Source organism: Heteronotia binoei, chromosome 16, assembly GCF_032191835.1.
Source record: "Heteronotia binoei isolate CCM8104 ecotype False Entrance Well chromosome 16, APGP_CSIRO_Hbin_v1, whole genome shotgun sequence".
NCBI classification, from domain to species: domain Eukaryota; kingdom Metazoa; phylum Chordata; class Lepidosauria; order Squamata; family Gekkonidae; genus Heteronotia; species Heteronotia binoei.
The window spans coordinates 27,541,372-27,566,634 of NC_083238.1; the positions used below are offsets into that span (position 1 = coordinate 27,541,372).

The 25,263-nt window shown below is 44.3% G+C and overlaps 1 protein-coding gene across 4 annotated transcripts in view; it reads right to left on the reverse strand.

Moving 5' to 3' along the window:
• The window catches only part of LOC132585169 (sodium channel protein type 1 subunit alpha), a 148,922-nt gene that overhangs the window by 59,946 nt on the left and 63,713 nt on the right, over positions 1-25,263 (reverse strand). For all 4 annotated transcript variants that reach the window (XM_060256958.1, XM_060256953.1, XM_060256956.1 and 1 more), the window contains exons 2-3: positions 6,575-6,893; positions 3,186-3,306 (exon numbers count right to left, since the gene is read on the reverse strand). In XM_060256958.1, coding sequence (XP_060112941.1) covers positions 3,186-3,306; positions 6,575-6,841 — 388 coding nt within the window. In that variant the 5' untranslated portion in view covers positions 6,842-6,893. The remainder of the gene's footprint in view (positions 1-3,185; positions 3,307-6,574; positions 6,894-25,263) is intronic.

The window sequence follows — 25,263 nt, forward strand, 5'->3', positions numbered from 1 at the left end:
CAACCCACCGGCCCACATTGGGCTGAAGGGGGGAACCTCCCTGGATTTCATCAGCGTGATGACATCACCCAGAAGTGATGTCATCGTGCTGACGATGGCGTGCGACGGCCACTCTAGGCGTTTCTGGGAAAACTCTTATGGTTTTCTCAGATGATCTAGCCATTTGGGAGGGAAAACTCTGTGGTACAAAAGGTACCATATGGTACAATAGGTACCATATCATACCATGGAGAACGCAGGGGACTTGGCAATTCTATTTCTTGTAGACAGGTATGTGAGCTGACTTGTTAGAATTCCAGCGAACTGAGTGATGGCCGACAGGATCCTGACTGGGTTTATGCTTGGGTTCCAGAAGGCAAATAAGTCCCACAATGAGAGGCTAACCCATGAGTCAATCACTCTGGAAAGCAATGGCTTCTCTGCATGGTGCTCTGGGCAAAGAGTCTGTTCTGGGGTTACTACCACCACCTGCTCCTTTGTTGTTTCCCCCTTTCAGCCTTCTCTAGTTTTTAAAAAAGGGCTAGTCAAAAATGGATGCACTCCCACACTCTGTCAGTGTTAGATGCCAGTTCCAGCTATCCATGTCTACTTATCATAGTAACTGAAACTTTTAAACCTTTCATACAACTTAAAGAAAGGACTCTCAGTGCCTACTTTCAGGCTGGATTCAGACAGCCAGTTTGAGTTGACACAGGCACGTCCCTGAGGCAGATTAAAAAGTCAAGGTCAGACAGGCACAACTGCCGCCCATTCCACTCTCCCACTCACTCCATGCTCTAACATCTCTGAGAAGGATCAAATAGCTACCAGTAGTGAAGTGGTCACAAAATCTTCTGCTGCACCCCACTCCCCAGGTTTCCTGGCATTTGATTCCCCACTCCTCCACTTGCAGTTTTGATTCTCCACTCCTCCACTTGCAGCTGCCGGAATGGCCTTGGGTTAGCCATAGCTATTGCAGGAGTTGTCCTTGAAAGGGCAGCTGCTGTGGGAGCCCTCTCAGCCCCACCCACCTCACAGGGTGTCTGTTGTGGGGGGGTGGGGAGAAGATATAGGAGACTGTAAACTGCTCTGAGTCTCTGAGTCAGAGAGAAGGGCGGGGTATAAATCTGCAGTCTTTTTCTTCTTCTTGACTGCGGTTGTGCAAGCTAGGCAGATTGGCGGTGTGAATCTGCCAATCCACTCTAGGTGCTCACTGGTATTCTGTTTAAAAAAAAAAATCACTGCCACGGACCGCATGAGTGTACAAGTGCATGAGCACATAAGCACATTAGTGAATGGCCACTAAAATATAAAGGGGAAAAAAAAGAAACTCAAACTGCACTAAGGGGTGGCACACAACAACTGTGCCAAAGTCCCCCACCACATGATATACAGACACCTCACGCGGGAGTGTGTGAACGGGATTTGTCCACTCCATTTTGGGGCAGTGCAATTTGAAATGCCTCCCACATGCACAGAGCTGCCTGTCTGTACCCAACCTCAATGTTTATTCCTGAATGATGTGAATACCAGCGTCATCTAAGCCCAAAAGCAGGTACTAGCCTCACATTACCATCTAAAGGAGGAAAAACAAAGCCATCCACTCCAGAATCTAATATTACCTAACTTCTCCACTTAAGGGTACAACTTGCTAAAGATGTTTATATAAATTTTCACATTGGAATAGTAAATCAGTAATTCTCAACATTACACGTACCACCCAATGAGTGTTAACTTACCTGTGCAAATTCCACAGCTGACATTTGCATGGATCTATGGAACCGCCTCTCCCCATATGACCCCCACCCCACCCCGGGTGCTGAGGTCTGCCTCACAACATTTTCTTGCAGTCCCTGGGCCTAAGGACACCTGATTGATTTCAACAAGGGCCAGGGCCTTTTCGGTCTGGGCCCCTACTTGGTGGAATGAGCTCCCCTTGGAGATTTGAGCCCTGTGGGATTTGTCAAAGTTCTGCAGGGCTTGCAAGATGGATGTCATGGGTGCTGGGGACACCTGCAGAAGAAGCTGAGCCTGCAGAAGAAACTGTGCCCCTGCCACCGGCACCAGTGCCCCTGCCTCCTACTGGAGAAGATCCAAGCCCCCCTGCCTTGCCCTCTAGGGTGGCTCGTGTGCGTGACCATGTTTGTCAGGACCTCAGGGATCGGAGGAGGGCGGCACGCTCACGAGCAAGACGCTCCCTGAGCCCTGAGTTCTAAAAGGATCCTGGCCCCTCTAGGAGTAAGGATGCTTGAGTCTCAGCAGGATCCTGGCCGCCCTCTGAGTCAGCAATTAGTCCAAATGGGCAACAGACAGCAGAGGGCTATATAGCTGTGGGCTTTGGGACTAGTCACTTACCTGACGTTCTAGCATCCACTTTGGCTTCTGACTTTGGCTTCTGGACCCCTTGACGTTGGCTTTGACTTCTGGACCCCCTGACTTCGGCTTCTGAACCTCTGACCTGCGATACCTGGACTGTGATTCAGTTTTGGTGCTTTGAACCCTCTTTGCTCACCAGCTACAGACCTTGGACTGCCCCTGGACTTCGCCTGGCCCCAGCTCGTGACAATGGAGCTCTTCCACCAGGCCTTTAACTGATCTGGTGGGTGTCCCTTTGAATGTCATCACTTCCCCCCACCATTTTATACTCATGGTGCTTATATAGAGCTGACAGTCATCGACCATACGTGCTGTTATACGTTTGCCGCTTATGCCTGAAATAGTGTCTGTCTCTTCTGAATATGCTGTTCTGACTATTGAAACTGTTTTATGATGTTTTAATTCTGATGTTTGTTTTTACTGCTGTAAGCTGCCCTGAGCCCGCTTGCGGGACAAGACGGGGTATAAATTAAAAAAACCAAATTAAATTAAATGATACAGTTATATGGGAACTCATATGCACAACATATGAATTCATGGACACACATCATAGCTTTATTTTCCAGCCACAGTAATTAAAGGAAGGATCTGGGTACTCAATAATCTGTTCCCTGGGATGGATATATTATTATGATTCTTTTTGAAACTGCATAGGAGATTGGTTCCAGAAAGTTTAGAAATCATATGCGATTTGATTAAACTGTTTAGAATTTTTCTCGCAGGCCTAGGGACATAGAGGAATTGAACAAAAAATTATTTGTAAACAGCAACCTTTGAAAACAAGAACCTGACACATGCCCTGTTCCCCAAAACAGTCACTCGAAAAGGATATGAATGTACCAAAATCTTAATAGCTATTTTTCGAAGAGGGTTGAAAGGAGTTAAAATGTATAGGGCGGGAGTGGCACTGAATCGGAAAATGGCCTTCCCTCTATTCAATACTATAAAAGTCTGTAAGAAAAAAAAGACATTGTGAAAGCAATTTATGTCTATACACTTCTACATTCGTCTTTTTTAAAATAACCTTATTTTTAAAAGAGAAAATCAGTCGCCAAATTCATTAGTACAACCATTCTTTCAAAAAGTCCTCAAAGGAAGCCATACTGTGCTTTCTTACCTGTCATATAATGTTTGCCATACAAGGGAGAAAGCATCATTTTCTTCAGTGGGGTCCGTATATGTCAGAGAATCCAGAGAATGCACCCTCAAGTCCAATGGATATTGATAATATTTAAACTCAATACAAAGTTTAATTGTGACCATTTAGTATGACATCAATATAGTCACCAATCCATCTAGTTTTCTGGTTCCAGGAAAACATGCTTGTTAGATATTTCTATATTATACATACACAGTGCTTTATCCTGTGTGATATTTGGTGGTATCAATTATATTTGTTAGCTCTCAAGGCATTACAGACATTTGTAAAAATATCTGGAGAAATAAGCTGTCACCAGCCTTATAAAATCACATGTATATAGGATAAGCTCTCTCTACTGCTACTCCTTTATGTTCGGTGCACAGTCTAGGTCAAGAAGCTGATGTTTCATCTCATGACTCCTACCACTTTTTAAAAATAACATCACCTTTCAGCAAACCTGAACTAGTACAGGAACTCGTATAGTATAATCTTGAGTATTAATCAGAATTTACAGAGACCTTCTTTTAAGGGGAAAAAGCAGAAGAAAAATGTCATAGTCCTTGTATTTAAAAAGCTGGTCATTAATTTTAGGCAATGTGCCAGGTAAAGAGTCTACAGAAGCAACCTAATGAACCTAAGCAGCATAATAAAATACTTGTTTTTTTAAAATAATAACTAATACCTTTAATAAGGTATTCATTTATCATTATTAGGGTTTGTAAAATCTTTCGGGCTCAAGTGCCGTGTTCTACTGGAGAAAGTTTTTCTCCAGTAGAACACGGCACTTGAGCCCGAAAGATTCTACAAACCCTAATGATGTTACCAGCCGTGAAAACCTGAAATCTTTGATATCATTTATCATTATTATTATTTCTTGATTTATTAAAGGTATCAACTTTAATTTTAAAAGGTACTGTTTCTAAATAAAAGGCTAAATAAAAGGCTCCATGCAATATTTTTCTGGAGGTTTTTTTTTTTCTTTTGTGTGTGTATCTATAGATGATCTTGCTACATTCTTTGAGAAGATTCTGTGACAGTGAATTGGAATATCTAAAAATATACTATGTCCACTACCCCTGGTTAAACACATGTCATTAGATGTCATTATTATCTTGTCAGTACTGTCTTCCTGGATGCCACTAGACCACAATTAGTTGAATTTACATAACGGAACTGGAGTGTTGGAAATAATGTCGCACTCTCACATAAAATATTCTGAAACAAAAGCATTTGTTATAGATGTCATTAAAAAAAAAAAAAAACCTTTGCCCCCTCAGCTTGCCCCACTGATAAGCAGCTCTTATAATTAGGATAAAGCTGGTATAAACTAAAGCCTGTTAAATGCAGCAGGTAAGGCTTTTTGAAGGGGTGGGAGGGTGGGAGGGTGGAAATCAGCCAGAAATTAGTCAAAGGAATATGTGACACATAAGGTTCATAGAATTTGGTCCAATCATTTTGGAACTTAGGGAGTATTTTGGGGAGAGCCACTGGATACTATACTGAAAATTTGGTGCCTCTACCTCAAAAGACAGGGCCCCCAGAGCCCCAGATACCCGTGGATAAATTCTTCATTATTTTCTATGGGAATAAGTCTCCATAGGGAATTATGAGTACCCAGCAGATATTTCCCTCCCCTCCCCTCGCTTTCTGATGTCCCTGAAGCAGGGGGGAGGGCCTCCAAACCGGGGGATCCCCTGCCCCCACCTGGGGATTGGCAACCCTACTTGATGAACAAGTGTTCTGATTCAGTATAAGGAAATAAGTATAAGCTGTATCACCAATGTATATAGTTCAAGAAAGGATTATACTTTTAGGCTTCTGCTGTGAAAACAAATACATAGTAAGGTGTGAAACAGAAATAGCATGTTTTGATAGTTGCTAAAGTTTTTGCAATCGTGGTACGGTTTATACATCTGAATGCATCATGGAAAGATAGCTGTGTAAATATATGAAGAACCGTGGTCTATCAAAGGCAGTACCCTATTTCTCACAATAGCCAGTCAAATACCACACAAGTAAGGCCGCCAGGCCTCCTGCCATAGTGGGAAGTCTCCTACTGGCAGCCTTAATTACATGCCACTGCTCCTAGCAATGGCAGGATTTTTTTTTTTAAACCTGGCAACCATGGTTATATTGCTGTGTCACTAGGAAAATCTGATGTAGGGTTGCTCTAGGAATCACAGGAAACTCTGTTAGAAACTATTATTGTATTGGCCACTCTTGCTCAAACTGCCTGTTCAAACTATTGGCTCACATCACCATGAGATTGCTTGCTTGTTTGGCTCTGACAACTGGAACCCATTGGTCAGACCATTACTAACAATTGAAACAGACCCGGGGTAACATGATGCCATCATAATGTGTTTACTGTGGTTTTAATCAGCGTAATTTTAGATTTTAATAAATATTATAAACTGTACTAGAGTTTTTGGCAATTCCTAGAGGAATCCTACACCATTCCTGGTTTCCCCTGAAAGTGACTAATGATGCAGCCAACTTAGTGCCCTCCGTTCCTCCCCAACTCCCCCCCTCACAACAGCTTCTGAACTTGGAACATGGAATGCAATGGTTCCTCACAACTATAGGTGGCAGACCACAACCCAGAGATTGTGACCATCTTTTTGAGGAAGCTAATGACATTTCTAATTATTGTCATCACCTTTAGCCAGTTAATGAGTAAATCCATTTATAAACTGATATGAAACAGGTTATAGATATTGGAATTAGACACATTTAATACTTTCAATATTAGACAGTTGTTCTCTTTCCACCCCCCCTGGATAACTTTCTGGGAGAGAGAAAAAGGACTAAAATTTGAAGGGGAGATTTTTTTTTAGTGATTTGTTAGAATATATATATATATATATTTTAAAAATCCCCACAGTTTAACCTCATCTTACTGAGAAATGTTAGTTCAAAGCTGGTTGACCAGAGATCACAAAGAACTCAAATGGAAGAGTTTACCAATTGCAGGTTGTATAGCTATCTGCAGGGGGGAAAAAAATCAACAGTGGAAAAGGAAAACAGGCTTCACAATAGGAGAAGGAAGAACAGAAATGCTTACTGGGGATCACTCACTTTTTGATTAATGTAAAAGGGGTCCAGGTCCTCCAAGGGTTCAGCCACCATTCCTGGAGGTATGTCTCCATAAATGAAGGGCAGCGATTTGCCCGCTTCCAAGTCACTGCTTGGTTTGGGGCCATTCTCGTCGTCGGTGTCTTTACGGTCTTGTTTGGACTGCTTAGCCTTTTCTGCAGCAATGCGTTGTTCAATAGCTGCAAGAGACTCTCTGGTGAAGTAGTGAAAGCTGTCAGGTCCTGGTGGTACAAGCACTGGCTGCTCCATCTTTTCATCCTGCACATTTTAATTACCATTTATTCTCCTGCATAAGGAAGTACTGAAGGAAAGGAAAGAAAGAGGAAAGTTTCAGAGCAGATACATCTGAGAAATGAAGACCCTTTTGATTTGGTTTTTTTGTCGTCGTCGATTACCTGAACAGATTATCTATTATCACATTCAAATTGTAAACTGCAGACTTTAAAGAGGCTGATTAGTCAAGAACCACACTCTGCTAACAGGTTCAGCTGTGCTGAGCTGTTTCCATTGCTGTCCATGGGATTTGCTGTTGTTAGCTTTCTTATGGACAGGTTTCCTGGATCTTTAGCAGCTGAGCGACCGGTAGAAATTCACAAGATGAAGCTTTTTCCTGGCTTGTTAATCCAGTGATGGGAAAAGCTTCACTTACTACATTTATTCATTTCAAGTAAAGTATTTATTTTCTCCTATGCCACACAAGGCAGTTTAAAGTTCCAAGGTTAAGAATGTACAAACCGCAGTAGAACTCTGTCCCTGTGAGGGACAGAAGGCTGTCTCATCCTGAAGGGGAAAACAAGCACTCACTTCAGCAGATGGAAGTGCTATTCCAGCATCCAGTCACCTTTGAGAAGGGAAGTGGAATGTTGGAGGGAAATTCAGAACAGTTCTGCCTCAGGGAGAGAACAGTGGGAGCTTAGGTCTGGCTCAGGAAAGAGCAGACAGAGAATGGTAGCTCTGCTTGGTAGTGTAGCAGAGTGGTTTGGCTCTACTTCTGGCAGAGTATAGAGTACCCAACTGACAATCAGCAGACCTCATGCCATTTAATCTGACTCTTGGGAAAGGGCTGGCTGGTGTTGGTGAAATCCTGTGTGGTTGTGTAAGGATCCTGCCTAGTGGGTAAAGGCCTGTTGATGTTTGAAAGCAGCGTAGGCTTCCCAACCCTCCCGCCCTGGCGGAGGACCCCAGGATTTCCACCCTCTTCCCCCGCTCCCCCAAAAAATGGAAGAGGGGGAAACGGAGCCAGGGAGCATGGTGAGCCGCCCCATCCCAGAGCGGGCGAGGGCACCGCGCCGCCGCCACCCCCTCCCCGCCCACCGCAGCTGCTCCTCCGAGATGGGCCCAGGCTGAGCCCATCTCGGAGGAGCAGCCAAGAGGCGGCAGCAGCGCAGGCAAAACCAGGGGAGGGCGGAGGCAGGCCAGGAGCATGGCGAGCCACGAATCCGGGCCCTTCTAGGACCGGACTCGCGGCTCGCCACGCCCCCGGCCCGCCTCCACCCCCCCTCCGATTCCACCCCAGAGGCGGAGCGAGTGAGGCCGCCGCGCCGCTGCCACCTCTTCTCCGCTCGCCGTGGCTGCTCCTCCGAGTTGGGCTCAGGCTGAGCCCATCTCGGAGGAGCAGCCACGGCGAGCAGAGAAGAGGCGGCAGCTGTGCAGCGGTGTCGCCCGCTCCGAGACAGGGCGGCTGGCCACGCTCCCCAGCGCCATTTCCCCCCTCCCCCCTAGCTCCACCCCAGTGTCTCCTGGCTCCACCCCCAAAGTCCCCAGATATTTCTGGGGTTGGACTTGGCAACCCTAAAGCAGCGGTTGTTTTGTAGAAAAAAAGGTGGCGGAGCTCATCCAGGGATTGTTATGCTGCTGTACCTACTATTCAATGGACAAGGTGGGAAGGAGGAGGAGGTGGAACTGTCAGAAAGGTTCAGGAGCTGCGCTCCTGCTGAATCTGAGGCCTGTTTGAAAGTATTAAAGAAAATGGAACTACTCTTTAAATGAATGTGCCTCAGCCAGGTTTCTCTTTTGTCTCTCTGTGGAGTCCTGAGCTGCTGATATGTTCATGGAAACCAATTCTTAAATAAACAAATCTTCTTTCTGGTTAATATACAGTTCCTGCCTTAGGGACTTCCATCTTCTGGTGCACTACAAAACTTATCTCACAGCAATAAACCCAAAGCCTATACACTTGCTGCCTTTAGAATACCTGGTAACTGAGGGGAAGGTTTACAGTTTAAAATAAATCTGGATTCTATCCTCCCCCATAATCATTGGCGGCTGTGGGGGTCATCTCAGTTGATAAAAATAGCCTGTCACACCCCCCCACCCTATTATAATGCCTGTAGCCAAAACCCCTTGCAAATAAAAAAGTCCTTACAGCACCTCTCCAAAACTTCTGAAAGACAGTGGTCCCCTTCCCTCCTTTGAGAGCTCATTCCAGAAAGTGGGGACCATAAGAATGAACAGCTTCTGGTAGATGCCAAGTGGGCTAGTTTAAGCAGCATGAAAAGACTCAGGAACTCTGTGTGCCCATTGGACCACCACCGTGCACCCCCTGAGAACCAGAGCTGCGGGGGGGGGGGCAAGTCAGCTGGGAGGAGGGGGCTGAAGCCAGCATGCTGCTGCATTCACAGAATGCATTTAGGTTTTTTTTTTTCCCCTAATGCAGTTCTGACTGCAGCCACCAAGAGCACAGGGAAGGCAGAGAGCAGTCAAAAGCACTCAAGACAGAGTCTGCTGGCTAGGCCTTTAAGCTAAGTTTACTAGGAAGCTGACAGAATCTGTTTTCTGATCAGATCCTTTAGTTCCATCCAGCTCTTGCACAGCCAGATCTTGCAACGGGGCAGCTCTGTTAGTGTGTGGTAGTAAAATAATACTAAAAAAAAATGTTTAATGTCTTCTCCTACATTTCTCTATTTTCCACACTTTTATCCTCCACTTTTAAGCCCTTGTCCTTTCATGATCTGCCATTTATCTATCCCCACTTCTCCCTCCCCAAAGCAGCTTATATCATTGTTCTATCCTCCATTTTTTCCCTCAGAACCACCACCCTGTGCGATAGGTTAGATTGAGAGTGTATGATGGGCCCAAAGTCAGCGCAGCAAGTTTCCATGGCAGAGTGGATTTCAAACCTGGGTTTCTTAGAACCTACTCCAACACTTAAACTACTATACAAGTTTAGCTTCCATTGCAAACAGCATGCATGGAGTGGGAGTTTGGTGATAACCTGGGCCAAGAACTTTCATTTTTGGCCCTAGAACTCTCACAACCATTCTGAAGCTGGTGGTCAGTTCTGAGATTCCTAGTTCTATTTTCTGATGAGTTATGCCTGCCACAAGGAAACGTGTGGTTCCTTTATAGATGTGTGGTAACACCTAACCAAGTGATTTGTTTTGTTATGATATTCATTTTGGATGAGGGTCATTGGATGTAGGGGGTGGGAGATGGCATCTTTGTCCAGGCCCCATGGTGGCTCTTGGCAGTCCTCCTTCCAACAATTGTATATAGTAGATTGTGGACTGAAATCTAAGCAAAACACTTATCAATTCTAGCTGTTTGATCATTCTTCAAGCTGGAAAAAAAGCAGAGGAGCTACCAGAGAGCAACCAGAGACAGCCTTTTACTGAAAGCGGTATTTTAGTAATTATGGAAAACCAAGTTGTCCTGCTACGGAATCCTAAGGGAGCTCATTTGTTAATTACAAAAGGGGCTAATTCAGCAACTTCCCCTTGCACTTGATCTCAACTGGATTAATCCTATGATGGTATTTTCAGAATCAGGTTACAGCAAAACAAAAGTGGTGTTCTTCTCTATCAAATGTGAACACCAAACACAACACAATATGTTAATTGTGTTGCCATGCTCCTTAACCCTGCATTTTGTTGGCCATTGGCCTGGATCCCACCAACTGTTTCATTCAATCTTATCCAATTCCCCTTCTTGTTATAGCCCTGTTCCATATAGCTTTTGTCCCTGCAGGTCCCACAATGCCCATCCTAGCATTTTTGGCGGTCAAAAGGGACCTCCTTTTACCAACTTTTGTCCAGCAGGTAAGTTGGCTGGATCCAATAGCCTATCTTTAATCTTGATCTCTTATATTAAATCTGCATTTCCCCACACTTTCTGTGACAACTGTACATTGGGATACAGGGTTCTCTTTACCTCAGTTTTATCCTCACTGAAATTTTATCCTCTTTTCTACAGCATGGGGAGCCAGCAGAAAGGGACAAAAATACCCCTTGCTGATCCTTGCTGCTGGCAATAGTGGGATGGCAGGGAAATTCCTTCCCCTCTGCCCACCTACCAGCACTCCCTCACAGTTCTGAGCAAATGAGCACATTTTTAAAGGTGAGTTCTTCCAGCAGATGTCTGACTGTGAATCCGCTTGTGCATCCACAACGCGACATGTGTCAAAGGTTTCATACAGTTTGGCCCTTGCACCATATCATTCAAGGCATTTTGACTCAAACAAAGTACTTTCAAGGAACATTTTATTGTATCGCTATGTTCCTTTTTAACAAAAGAGACCACGGTGAGATCAGCCTCCTAATTTAAAAAGCAGTGTGTTTAATTAGTACTGTTTGCCTGTGGCTGATTCCCACTGATCTCACTAAAGCCATCTCTCATACACTTTCCCTGCTTTTCTTTATTTTCCACACTGAAGGAACTCCCTTGCCACAACTTCATCCAATCAGGCATTAGTCCTTGGAGCTTCCTGAATTACTCATCTCTCTCTCTCACCCTGGCAAACTCTCATCAGGAACCCCAGACTTTTTGGCTATTAGCTGCACAGAGGCTAAGTATTTCCCCAGACACACTCCCATTCAGCTTAGGTACTGTACCATCTGAGTTTCCCCTGCAGCTTTCTCTATTCCCCAAACCGTCATCATGAGTTGCACAAGTGTGTGTGGGCATTTGCCATGTTTGCCTTTCTGCAGGCAATCTAATATTTGGTGCCATACGTTCTTATTGCATGAGTGCATTTAATTTCTATGCACATGAACTCCCTGTTTAAACGTTCCAAGTCTCAGTGTCTTATGTGAATCACGCTCTATGTGTGCATCATATACACTCATTTTTACTTGGTATTAAAGTTTAAACCAACAGTTCCTTTAGAACAGGAGGAAGAGGTGGCTGAAGAGAGGTTTCTCTCTTACTCTTGACTTCTCCAGTGGGATTTACACACAGTTAAGCAATGGACCTTATTCACATGGACATATATTTAGTATACATGTCTTTCTGACCACACATGGTAACAAGGGCTTTTTTAAAAGCAGGAATGCACAGGAATGTAGTTCCAGCTGACTTGGTGTCAGGGGTGTGGCCTAACATGTAAATGAGTTCCTGCTGGGCTTTTTCTACAAAAAAATGCCCTGTATAGGATGCACACAGATACCAATTGGGTATCTTTGCCAGCATGTGTTACTTACATTTGTATGTGTGATTCTCAGTTTACCAGGGTTTTTTTTTAACAGGAACGCACAGGAACACAGTTCCAGCTGGCTTGGCATTGGTATGTGTGGCCTAATATGCAAATGAGTTCCTGCTGGGCTTTTCCTACAAAAAAAGCCCTGTCAATAGGCGACTCTTTTAAATGGGTAGCGGCGAATTCTGCCTGAAAGTTCCCTTATGCAAGGTGAGTGTGAGAGTTTTGCCAGTCCACCTCAAGGTGGACTCTCCAAAAGCTCTCCAAAAACTATTCTTGGGGGGTCCTTCATCACTCAAGAATAGCACTTGGGGGCATTTAGGCTGCAGCAAGACGGGGAGGTGGGGAAATCACACTTTATGGATGGAAATCTCTGACGTTTGTATCTCCGCAGCATCACAATTATAGTTGCAAAAAAATCCACTATGTGCCATTCATTTAATCAATAACGGAGACCCGAGATCTAGCAGAAACAAAAAAACACAAAACAGTTATGAGTGCCATATGTGGCAAAAATCAGCCTAGCAACAAGGGGGGGGGGGAATCCTCAAAAACTGCTGCCAGTGCATCTTTTATGCTGCAATGTGGATTTTACAGGCACAGTTTTCAAATGTGTATTTAGGCAGCAAGAAGAGCATATTGCTCCCTTCCCTCACAAACTAAAACGATGTGTCTGCAGTCTCCACCCATTGGCAGGTTGCCCGGAAGGAAGGCTGACATTGTTGGGGCCAGACCTAATAACACTGGACAAAAAGAGGAGATGAAGAACAGCATAGAAATGCAAAAGGAAAGGCTGATAAGACGGGAGACAGAGAGGGACCCCAAGTGCAGAAGTAATACTTGAAGAGAAACTGCAAGGAGGAAGGAAGATTTCATTTTAAAGGGGGGGGGGAAGAAGGTTGAGAAAGCGAGGCAGGAGAGAATGTAGGAGAGAGGGTAACAGAGAGAGAAAAATGAGCAATTATCTTCAGAATTATGTAAAGGTAATTTAAAAGATTGAACATTAAATTGAAAAGAGACACTAAAGGAAAATGACAAGCAAGACAGAAGTGACTGAGAAGGGAGAAAAGAGAAAGAGAGCAAATTACTCTCCATTGTTTTGGACATTTTCTTTGGTGTCAAATTGCAAAAAGGGGGGGCAGGGAAGGAAAGAACCTTTGCAAATCTCAAGTGTTTGGCCAGGGTAAAAGGATTTTGCTTAATGGCAGCAGGAAAAGCCCTGCTCTGCAAAAACAGCTAATGGATCCCTTAATGCACATGCAGAGTAAACAAAGCCTGGATTTCAAAGGTCCTCCTTTGACCACATCTGTTAAGTGGATAAGTCTCAAAATGCTTCAGGTTTAACATCTGAACTGACAGCTAAAAGGGACAGGTAAGAGAATTTCATCTGGATATTTTATACCTAAAATGGAAAGTCCAGTTTTTTGGGACATTGTGTTTACAAGCCAGATGAAATCAATAAGGAATTATACATTAAAGTATCATCAAGTTGATCCAAATGTTCATATGAAGCCAGGAATAGCTGATGTCACTCTTTAATCAGCTTTGGAGCCTTACACTGATCCAGCCAGTGTGGAGTACTGGTTAGAGCACAGTCTTAGCCTAACCTGCCTCACAGGGTTGTGGTTGTGAGGATAAAATGGAGGAGAGAAGAATTATAGGACCCAATGGGGGAGGAAAGCAGAGTATATCAACAGGACTTTTTTGTAGAAAAAGCCCAGAAGAAAGTCATTTGCATATTAGGACACCCCCCCTGATGGCACCATTGTTTCTACAAAAAAGCCCAGCAGGAACTCATTTGCATATTAGAACACACCCCTGACACCTAGCCTGCTGGAACTGTGTTACTGTCCATTCCTGCTCAAAAAAAGCTCTGAATATTAGAAACTCATACAGAATCCATACATGGATTTTTTTTTGTTAAATGTGGGTATATAACAGAGCAGAGATACTATTTTGTTGTTGTTCAGTCGCATAGTTGAGTCTGACTCTTCGTGACACCATGGACCACATTCACACCAGGCCCTTCTATCTTCCACCATCCTTCTGTTTGCTCAAATTCATGTTTTGTTGCATCAATAACACTGTCTAACCAGCTCATCCTTTGCCGTCCCCTTCTTCTTTTACCTTCAGTCTTTCCCAGCATCAGGGTCTTCTCCAGTAAGTGCTCCCTTCTCATTTGGTGGCCAAATACTACTACTATTGACCGAATGTCAAGGAGTGGATTACAGTTTACAATATTGGTTTTAACAATCAAAATAAAATACATATAAGCGTTTTATTTTTAAATAACGCAGTTTACCTCTGATACTTGCCCTTGGATACAGAATGCAGATTTTAAAAACCCAACAACAAACATTATTCATTCGTTCCCCACCTCCAAGATTTCAAGTCAGTGCCTGACTCATGATTTGGGAACAGTAATAGATGAGGCTCTTGGCAGCCATAGATGCATGAAGGCAGGGCCAAGACTTTTAATGGATTGAGGTGACATTTGTTCCAAGTGTAGGAGCCATCAAGCAACCAGATGCTGAATGGCTACTTGCTGAAGTCGGTACCACTCTAACGGAGAATGGCCCAAGAGGGAGCTGCTGAGGGAAAGGAGAAAGAGGAGGAAGGCAACCATAATACATTTTCAAGTCGGGGGTTGGGGGGACAGAGGTAAGGCAGGAGCAGAAGTGAGCCTCAGCACAGAGAGGAATCGTAAGCAAGTCTACTTAGAATCCTAGTCAATGGGCCTTAGTCCATGGAAATTGTTGTTAGAATTGAACTGGAAAAGGCTACAGATCATCTGCTCTGTTAAGGAGGCACCATTCTGGACCTTTCCCCATATATGAATCAATAGCTATGTTACCCTTCACACAGCAGCTGTGGTTCAAAAGATGAATTGGGATGAAAACAGATTAGCTATCTAAAGCTCACCACTACTCTGAATTTCCCCCACAAAAAATTGCTTGCATTTGGTTAAAAAAAAATTTCAGATCTCTTAGGCTGGGTACAGGTGGGCAGCTTGGGGTGGCAGCTTCCCATCTCAGAAGAAAGCTGGTTTAGTGGAAAGCACCCTGGGGGTGGTCAGACAGCACACAGCCCATTGCTGGAACAGGGATGGGCTGTGCACACCCCGGAGGAGTGTTCACACCGCTCAAACTCATAAGTGATGCTTCCCTGGTGCTCCCCAGCCATTCAGATGGCCAGGAAAGGTGCCCTGGAAGCTCATCAAAGATTTGTTTCCACTTACTACCTGGTATTTTTTTGAAGTGGCAGAGTGATGGTAGAGGACGAGGTAAGGGGAGGAGCGAAGAAGGACTCAGATGTGTGCATTTGAGCATGCCATTTAAATCCCGACATGGGCCATTCCTGTACCGGTCCAAGTTGGCTGTCTGAATTTAGCCACCTTAGAGTTTGGATTCAGAGCTGGTTCCAGAGGTTAGCAAGTTTGGATATGGAATCCTAGACTTGCAAGGGATCTTAAAGGCCATCCTGTCCAACTCCCTGCTCAAAGCAGGAAATCCAAAGCTAGAACATCCGAAACAGATGGCTGCTCAGCCATCAACCAGGCCTGCCAGTAACTGGTTCCCTTTTTAAACTGCTCCTATCATTAGGAAGTTGTTCCTAATATTTAAATGAAAGCCATCATCCTGAAACTTAAGTATATTAGATAGATCCAAATAGGCAACCGTGTTGGTCTGAAGTAGTAGAACAAAATAGGAGTCAATTGCACCTTTAAGACCAACTTAGTTTTATTCAGAACGTAAGCTTTCGTGTGCATGCGCACTTCTTCAGACGTGAAATGAAGTACAGTAAGCAGAGCCACATATAGCTGGTGGGGTTTGGAATGCCAAGTGCTACAAAGTTAAAAACCAATAGCAGAACAGTGAAATTAACAAATTCAGAAAACCTTTGATCTGGGTTGAATTAGCTTGGGAAACCATAAAACAGTAACGTCAGAATGTGAGAATGCCTGTTAATTATTCTATTGCTAATAAACCTGAGTCAAAAAGAAGGCATTTCTTTCCCAGAAGTTTTTCCTGTCCAACTAATTTACCTTTTAACATGTAACATAAATATATACATCATTCTAGTTTGCCATTAGGAAAAATACATTAAAATATAGTAGAAGATGGGTTTAATATATGTAATGAGAAAAACAGCCAATATCCCTAGTTTGAGTATGTCAATACAAAATCATTATTCTGATACACTCTCCTAAAAGAGAAATACATTGGAATACTGTGGATATATCGCCCTACTTGGTGAAAGTGGGTTTAGCATATGTAATGAGATTTAAAAAAAAACAAAAACATCTCTGTTCAGTCCTGGGGAGGTGTTTGTTCCAAGTTTCAAAATAGTTTGTAATTCAGCAATTCCCCTCTCCATTCTGTTCTTGAAGTTCTGAGAGTGAGTTTAGCATCTGTAATGAGATAAAAAGCCAATATCCCTGTTCAGTCCTGGGGAGGTGTTTGTTCCAAGTTTCATAATAATTTGCATTATTATCACCCACAAAAATACAACATCTCATCTGAGCATGGACACTGGTGTCAGAGCTTGCAATAAACCCAAGTGCCAACTTTGCTGCCACATACACCCAGACAACACAATCACTGGACCTAACAGAATTAACTACACCATCTCAGGCTCATTCACTTGCTCATCTTCCAACATTATATATGCCATTAAATGCCAACAATGCCCTTCAGTTCTCGACATAGGGCAAACAGGACAAACCCTCCGCCAAAGGATAAATGGACACAAATCTGACATCAGGAATTACAGAACTGAGAAACCTGTGGGGGAACACTTTAACCTTCCAAAGCATTCAATGGGTGACCTCAAAGTAGCTGTTTTACTGCAAAGGAACTTCAAGAACAGAATGGAGAGAGAAATTGCTGAATTTCAAATTATTATGAAACTTGGAACAAACACCTCCCCAGGACTGAACAGGGATATTGGTTTTTTTTATCTCATTACAGATTCTAAACCAACTCTCAGACTTTCAAGAACAGAATGGAGAGGGGAATTGCTGAATTACAAACTATTATGAATCTTGAAACAAACACCTCCCCAGAACTGAACAGAGATGTTGATTTGTTTTTTTATCTTATTACATCAGCTAAACCCACTTTCACCAAGTATGGCGATATATCCACAGCATTCCAATGTATTTCTCTTTTAGGATAGTGTATCAGAATAATGCTTTTGTATTGACATACTCAAACTAGGGATATTGGCTGTTTTTCTCATTACATTTATTAAACCCATCTTCTGCTATATTTTAATGTATTTTTCCTAATGGCAAACTAGAATGATGTATATATTTATGTTACATGTTAAAAGGTAAATTAGTTGGACAGGAAAAACTTCTGGGAAAGAAACGCCTTCTTTTTGACCCAGGTTTATTAGCAATAGAATAATTAACAGGCATTCTCACATTCTGACATGTTACTGTTTTATGGTTTCCCACACTAATTCAACCCAGATCAAAGGTTTTCTGAATTTTACTATTCTGCTATTGGTTCTTAACTTTGCACCACTTGGCATTCCAAACCTCACCAGCTATATGCGGCTCTGCTTACTGCACCTCATTCCACGTCTGAAGAAGTGTGCATGCACACGAAAGCTTACGTTCTGAATAAAACTAAGTTGGTCTTAAAGGTGCAATTGACTCCTATTAAGTATATTAGATTACCCTTCAGAACAGCAGAGAACCAGTCTTTGCACTAAAAAGTGACCTGTCCACTAGGGAACCAAGGTGATTGCCTAGGATGCAAGTCCATGCATGAGGTGGAAGGGCACTAAGCCAGACCTCACAGTAGGATTTCTGTGACCTACAACAGCTCCATTCACCATTGTGACCATTGTGCCACATCTGTGCACCTGGTTAGCCAGGGTCTTCCTGCAGCTGGGATCCATGGTGGAGTGCACCCAGGAAGAGACTTTGCTGCATCACAGAGGCCTAGGCCTCAGTTTGCTACTGGGAAGTTCCCCTGCTGTCAATGTTGCTTGGCAGATGGCCTCAAAGTGGGGATTTCTTGCCCCTGGCAGAGGTCTGCGAACCTTAACTACAGCCCTGGATTCCACCTCCTGTTCCAACAGAGACTGACAGTCACGTTAAACCAATGTTAAGCCTGAAGGTGCATGTTGCAGGGAGTCTGGGTCTCCTGTTTTAATGGGACACCTCCCCAAAACTCCCCACGGTCTAGGGTTGCCAAGTCCAATTCAAGAAATATCTGGGGACTTTGGGGGTGGGGCCAGGAGACTTTGGGGGTGGAGCCAGGAGACATTGGGGGCGGAGCCAGGAGCACGGGTGTGACAAGCAGAATTGAACTCCAAGGGAGTTCTGGCCATCACATTTAAAGGGACAGCGCACCTTTTAAAATGCCTTCCTTCCATAGAAAATAATGAAGGATAGCGGCGCCTTCTTTTGGGGCTCGTAGAATTGGACCCCCTGGTCCAATACTTTTGAAACTTGGGGGGCATTTTGGGAAGAGGCACTAGATGCTATACTGAAAATTTGGCACCTCTACTTCAAAAAACAGCCCCCCCAGAGCCCCCGATACCCGCGGATCAATTCCCCATCATTCCTTATGAGAATTGTTCATGGAGGTGCATAATGGCTGTGGGGGTGGGGCTTCCCCCTCCGGCCAGCTGGCTGGGGGAGGGGGGAAGCCTGTAAAACCGGGGGATCCCCCGCTGGGACCTGGGGATTGGGAAGCCTACCACGGTCCTTGATGGCACTTTACAGTCCTGCGGGGGGAGGAAATGGGTGGCCCCAGTGTGGGGATCAAAAAACCAACAAGGACAAAAATCAATCCAGGCCAAGGTTTGCAAAATAAATAAAATGCAGTGTTTGAATTACTGGGATTACCCTTCTCCCTGCCCTGCCCCAGACAGCTCAAGCGAGTGCAATTTCATCAGATCTCAGAAGCTCAGCAGAGTCAGCTCTGCTTAGTACTTGGATGGGAGACCAGCAAGGAACTTCAAGGTCACTATGCAGATGAAGACAATGGCAAACCACATCTGAAGTCTCTTGCCTTGAAAACCATACAGGTAGGGCTGTCAACTTTCAGGTGGTGACTGGAGATCTCCTGCTATTACGACTGATCTCCAGGTGACAGAGATCAGTTCCCCTGGAGAAAATGGGCACTTTGAAAGGTGAATCTGATGGCATTATACCCCACTACAGTCCCTCCCCTCCCCAAACCCCACCTTCCGCAGGTTCCAGCCCCGCAAATCTCCAGGTATTTCCCAACCCTGAATGGGCAACTGTACCTATGTGGTTGCCACAAATCAGCTCCAGCTTGATGGTCCTTTCCACACACAACCTCCTCCATAAATAAACAGCTATGTCTGTGTAAACAGAGATGTCACTAGTGTGTGTGTTGGGGGGGGGTGGGGGCTACAGAAGAGGGGAAACTCCCAGGTGATGTAGAAGAGGGAGGAAGCTATAGCTAGATGGACAAGGGATGAAGGTGGGAATCGGGCAAGTTGGGGATGGATTTTTAAAGTGGGTTTTTAAAAAAAAAAAAATAAAAGAAAGAAGAAGATGAGATCATCTGAGGGAAGATAATAAGTGGAATGGTAATAGGAAGTGGGAACCTGGTGACTGAGAAAGGGGAAGTGGGGAAGTGAATGGAAGGAGGAGTAGGGAGAGGACAGTAAGGCGAAAGACACTGCATGGGCTGTAGACCAGTGGGAGAAGAAGATGACGATGAAGAAGAAGAAATTGGATTTATATCCCACCCTCCATTCTGAATCTCAGAGTCTCAGAGTGGCTCACAGTCTCCTTTACCTTCCTCTCCCACAACAGACACCCTGTGAGGTGGGTGGGGCTGAGAGAGCTCTCACAGAAGCTGCCCTTTCAAGGACAACCTCTGTGAGAGCTATGGCTGACCCTAGGCCATTCCAGCAGCTAAAAGTGGAGAAGTGGGGAATCGAACCCAGTTCTCCCAGATAAGAGTCCACACATTTAACCACTACACTAAACCACTGCACCAAGAAGGCGGGCAAGAGAGGAGGAAGAAATGCAGACTAAGTTATGAGGGGGGTACGAAGTATCTCTAAGTAGGGAGGTGAAGGAAGTAGCCACAAGATGAGGAAAAATTGGAAGGGGAGGCATAAACCAGATAGGAGAAGAGAAGGATTGAGTTTTCCCTGCCATAAATCCTCACTGCCTTACAAGTCTACTTGTATGGATTTATTATACTTGTATTGCCTGATTTATTACAGTGCTGTTAATTATGCCTCCAGTACTACATAGTGGAGGGAAAAACACCCAAACATTGTGCTTATTCTTCCTTTATTGCCAGAAATTAACTCATTTTCTTCCTGGTGTCAAGAGGAAGGATCATCATGGGAAAATAGCTAATCTCTCCAAAACCTACAGTACAATTGGCATGTAAACAGTTATTTCCTGCCAAGTATCCTCTCCTCCCTTATCTTGAGGACATATGGTATGTTGCACCAATGACTCTTGAATTTCAGAGTTCCTGGCATCGGTCATCCTTTTGTCAAAAAGACCACCTGTATGTTTTCATGACTGACCAGCCCTATGCTTATTATGGAAACAGTACAAACATGAAAAAAAAAACACCCACAAAAACCTTTGACCTTTATTTGTGCTTTTTTGGAGAGTGGAACTTAGTATCCTTCTAAGAATCTTAGGAGTGGAAATAAGGGGAAAGCAGAGGTGTTCCAAAAGGTGCATTTGGAGCAGGATCATATGTCTTATTACATTCTTCAGTCCGATCCTTTAATATTGGTAATAAAGCCTGTATTAGGAAATAAAGTGGACAGATTTCCATTAGTTCCAACAGGGAACACTTACTTGAGGGTAAACCTTGCTAGTTAGGATGAAGTTAAGGGCCTGTATCCCTCACAAATATCAGGGTAGAAGGAAAAAAACATCTCCAATCTATGGTGGTAAGTGCCATCAAGTCACAGCTGACTTATGCTGACCCTGTGGCATTTTCAAGGCATGAGGTGTTAAGAGGTAGTTTGCTATTGCCTGCCTCCACATCACAACTCTGGTATTCTTTGGAGGTTTCCCATCCAAAAACTAGCGAAGGCCGACTATGCTTAGCTTCAGAGATCTGGTGAGATTGACTAGCCTGAGCTATCCAGGCCAGGATTCTCCAATCTATAGTCAATTAAAATTCTAATTATCAGATCAGGCACCAGTGGGATGAACTGAGGTGGAAGTGAATCTCTCCCACCTCTCCGACTGTATACACATTGAGCATGTGAGTACACAGAGCCTATGGGTAAGGAGAGTGAAACCCACTGACCCATGGGTACTGATTTTATTTTTAAAAAACAATGCCACCTCACACTTGGAAAACACAGAGAGAAACATAAATGGGGCAGGCAGAACATAAAACTAAATATTATATTGGCCCTCATAAGATGTCAGAAACCAAGTGACCATTTATAGGTCTTATGGCTGACAACATTTTTCTGGCAAGAGTCTTGTGTCTGTAACAGTTGCGTGACAAGCAGAAATCCATCTGGTGCTCAGGAGTACCATTTTGGATTTCAGGAACATCTGTGTGTGGATGCTATACTTCAGTGTATAAAAATAAGCAGTACGTAGGACAAAGGTACAAACATTCCTGGAGTCTGATTGCACACACAGCAAGCATGGCCTCTAAAGACTTTTGCAGGGAAGGAACTGAGCCTGGTGACCAGCTTCTCAAGATATGAAACCTAGGAACCTATTACCACTAGCCATTATTTTCTACCTAAAGGGAATAAAACCTCTTTAGCTGCTGTAGTAGTTAGAAACCTGCAAGACATCGGTTTAGTAAAAATCTGCCTTTAAGGAATGGTATTTAAAACCCTTTCATCCAATCATCCACTAGCATTTTTCTAGTAATTTATCTCCATTTTTTCTGATTGCCTCATTATCAGTGGCAAGGTAGGCAGCTGTTAAGATGCTCAGACTTTTCAAGATGGCACCACTGCTCTTTTGAGTCCCAAACGCTAGTCTCATCCTAGAAATTCCTAAGGAGGTAATACCCAACCTGCTACAACCTTTCTTTGTAGGGTAAAACTTTGGTTCAGTATCCTGATGGATGTTGCGGGGGGTGGATGACAACCAAATGAGTTTCAAAATGTAACAAAAAGTCTAGGGTTGCCAGCTCAGCAATGCAAAGTTGTGAAAGCGTTTGGGGTGGGGACCTGTAAAGTGGTGTCATTCTGATGTCATGACATCACTTCTGATAAGAACTCAGAAGTGATGTCATGGTAGGGTTGCCAAGTCCCCTGCAGGCTCTGGCTAGAGCCTGGGGAAAACTATAGAGTTTTCCCAGAAATGCCTAGAGCGGCCGGTGCACAACGTTGCCGGTGCAATGATGTCGTGTCCAGGTGATGTCATTGCACCAGCAATGTCAGGGGAGGTTTCCCCTGCCGGCCCAGGATGGAGAGAAACCCCACCCAGGCCGAGGGCTTCGCAGCCCTATGTCATGATATTGGGGTCATATTTCCTTGAAATTCTCTGAGACAGGCACAAACCATTAAATAATTCAGATTATACACCTTAGACTAGCTTGACCTCATGACCCTTGTCCTGGCTGCTTAGGGTTGCCAATCCCCAGGTGGGGGCAGGGGATCCCCCGGTTTGGAGGCCCTCCCCCTGCTTCAGGGTCGTCAGAAAGCGGGGGGACAGGAGGGAAATGTCTGCTGGGAACTCTGTTATTCCCTATGGAGATTTATTCCCATAGAAAATAATAGAGAATTGATCCGCGGCTATCTGGGGCTCTGGGGGGGGGGCTGTTTTTTGAGGTAGAGGCACAAAATTTTCAGTACAGCATCTAGTGCCTCTCCCCAAAATATCCCCCAAGTTTCAAAACAATTGGACCAGGGGGTCCAATTCTATGAGCCCCAAAAGAAGGTGCCCCTATCCTTCATTATTTCCTATGGAAGGAAGGCATTGAAAAGGTGTACCTTCCCTTTAAATGTGATGGCCAGAACTCCCTTTGGAGTTCAATTATGCTTGTCACAACTTTGATCTTGGCTCCACCCCTAACGTCTCCTGGCTCCACCCCCAAAGTCCCCAGATATTTCTTAAATTGGACTTGGCAACCCTATGGCTGCTAGCTTTTGCATCCAAGATGGAATCATACATATGAGACCCACTGCAATGTCGTGGACTTCAGTAGATTTAGAAGGGTATAACTCTGCTTTGCATTGTACTGTTAATCACTGTCCTTTAGTTTGTCCTTGCACAGTAACACACAGGCTGTGGTCACACACATGAAATAATCCACTTTCAATCCACTTTCAGTGCACTTTCCAACTATTTTACTGTGTGAACTGGAAAAATTCAGTTGGAAAGTGCACTGGAAGTGGAATATTTAGTACATGAGACTGCAGTCACATTATGTTTTTCCTTTTGACTTAAAACTGACAAATCAGTACCTTAGATTGGGTGCCATTTGAAGCAAATGGGGTAGGTGGAAGGGAGGGCTAATACTGAAAATGCAGGCAGAGGTTTCCATCACAACAGGGTCTGAAAAGAAATACCATCCTATTCTCATCTACATGTACTTGTAAACCAGTACACTGGAATCCAAAAGAAATTTATTTAAATCTGCATCTCACTTGGAAAATGCACAGTAACATAGTTCACTACAGATGGAAAATAATTTTTGTGTTACCCGTGAACTGCAAATGAAAGATTCTGAAGCTAATTTACCAATTTGAGCTTACAAAGTGCCATTTTGAAACTCCCCACCAGAATATTTTTGTGACAGTTCTGATGGACCCTTCCCATGTTGAAGGTCTCCTCCTTACATTCAGCCTCTCAGACTTTCACTTGAGGCACAGTAATTTTTGGACTGGTATCCAGCCAGTTTTCTTGGGTTTCTGATCCGATCCAGAAATAACATGAAAGGCAAGGTTCGGCTAAGCCTGGGGACAGGCCACACTCAGGGCCCTAGCCAGGATTTTAAATGTCAGGGAGCATTTTAAAAAAGCAGGGGGCACCCTTTCCTATCCACTGTGGAGCATGCCACTTCTCAGAAGCTTTCTGGGGTAGAGGCAAAAGCTGGAGGCTCTGAATAAGGCCAGGTCGAGGCAGCCAACCCTAAAACTTTGGAGAAGAAGGTACTGCACCTTGCATGCAAGCAGGGGGGTTCCTTCCACCTTCCTCTCCCCCACCTCCATTGCTTTGCAGCCAGCAGTTCCATCTGCCCCCCCCCCCCCAGCCCTTTCCAAATGGCTTCCTCCATCTCCCTTCTCACCACCTGCTGTACTTGCTGCTACAGTGCCCTGTGCCTTGCTCAGCTCTTCCGGCTCCAGCTGCCATTCACGGCAAAAAAGAACAAAACCAAAAATGGTTGCACTCTGGGGGGGCCCTGGAAGACAGGTGGTCCAGTCTGGAAGTTGGGGGCAGTGCCCCCACAGCCGCCCCTGTAGCTACGGGCCTTGTCACACTACAGCTCACTATATGTAACTGGCGGCCTTGCCAGGTCCTATTTCCAGAGCAGAAAATACCAGTTTCAGCCACCTATCAAATCAGATTCTCAGCGGGTAAAAACTTCTGGAGAAAACCCCAGGTGATGGACCAGAGGGAGAAAGTTCTAGCTGGAAGGTGGGAATTGGGCGAGTTGGAGGTGGAAGAAATTCTGACATATGAAAAAATAGTCCTGCACTCCCCTTCTCAGGTATTTCAGATAAAACAAGTGTCTGTGTGGAACTCATAAATATTGTCAAACAGTAGGTGAGATGATAGGTTAGATCACCAGTCCTTTCTTAGCGAAAATGGTAGGGGCCATTACTGTAATAATTCACCTCCTGGATGTTCCTGTCTGGGCAGGAAAATCTGGGAGTTAATTATTACAGTAGCACAATATCCAACAACACAGAGTCCAGCCAATGACTCTTTCAGCTCACTAATGTAGGCTCTGGATTCTCAGCACAGCATTTTCAACTCATCTGCATTGTGGCTGCAGCACTTCACACACTAGTGAAGAAAAATAAGAACATTTGAAGTGGCCTTATACCAAATCCAATTATAGGTCCATCTAAGCTTGCTAGAGCCCCTTCTTATAGGCAGTGAATCACCAGGAAAAGAAAGGGCTTTCTTGATACTTGGTCCCTGAGATCAGTGATGCCAGAGACTGCATTTGAGTCCTTGTTCATGCAAATCATGTTCCCTGTGACTGACTTAAGCCACTTTCCTCTATAGTGAACACAAAACACCCTTCTAGGTTAGGTTAAAGGTTCATCTAGTTCATCATCATATTTCTTACAACGGCCA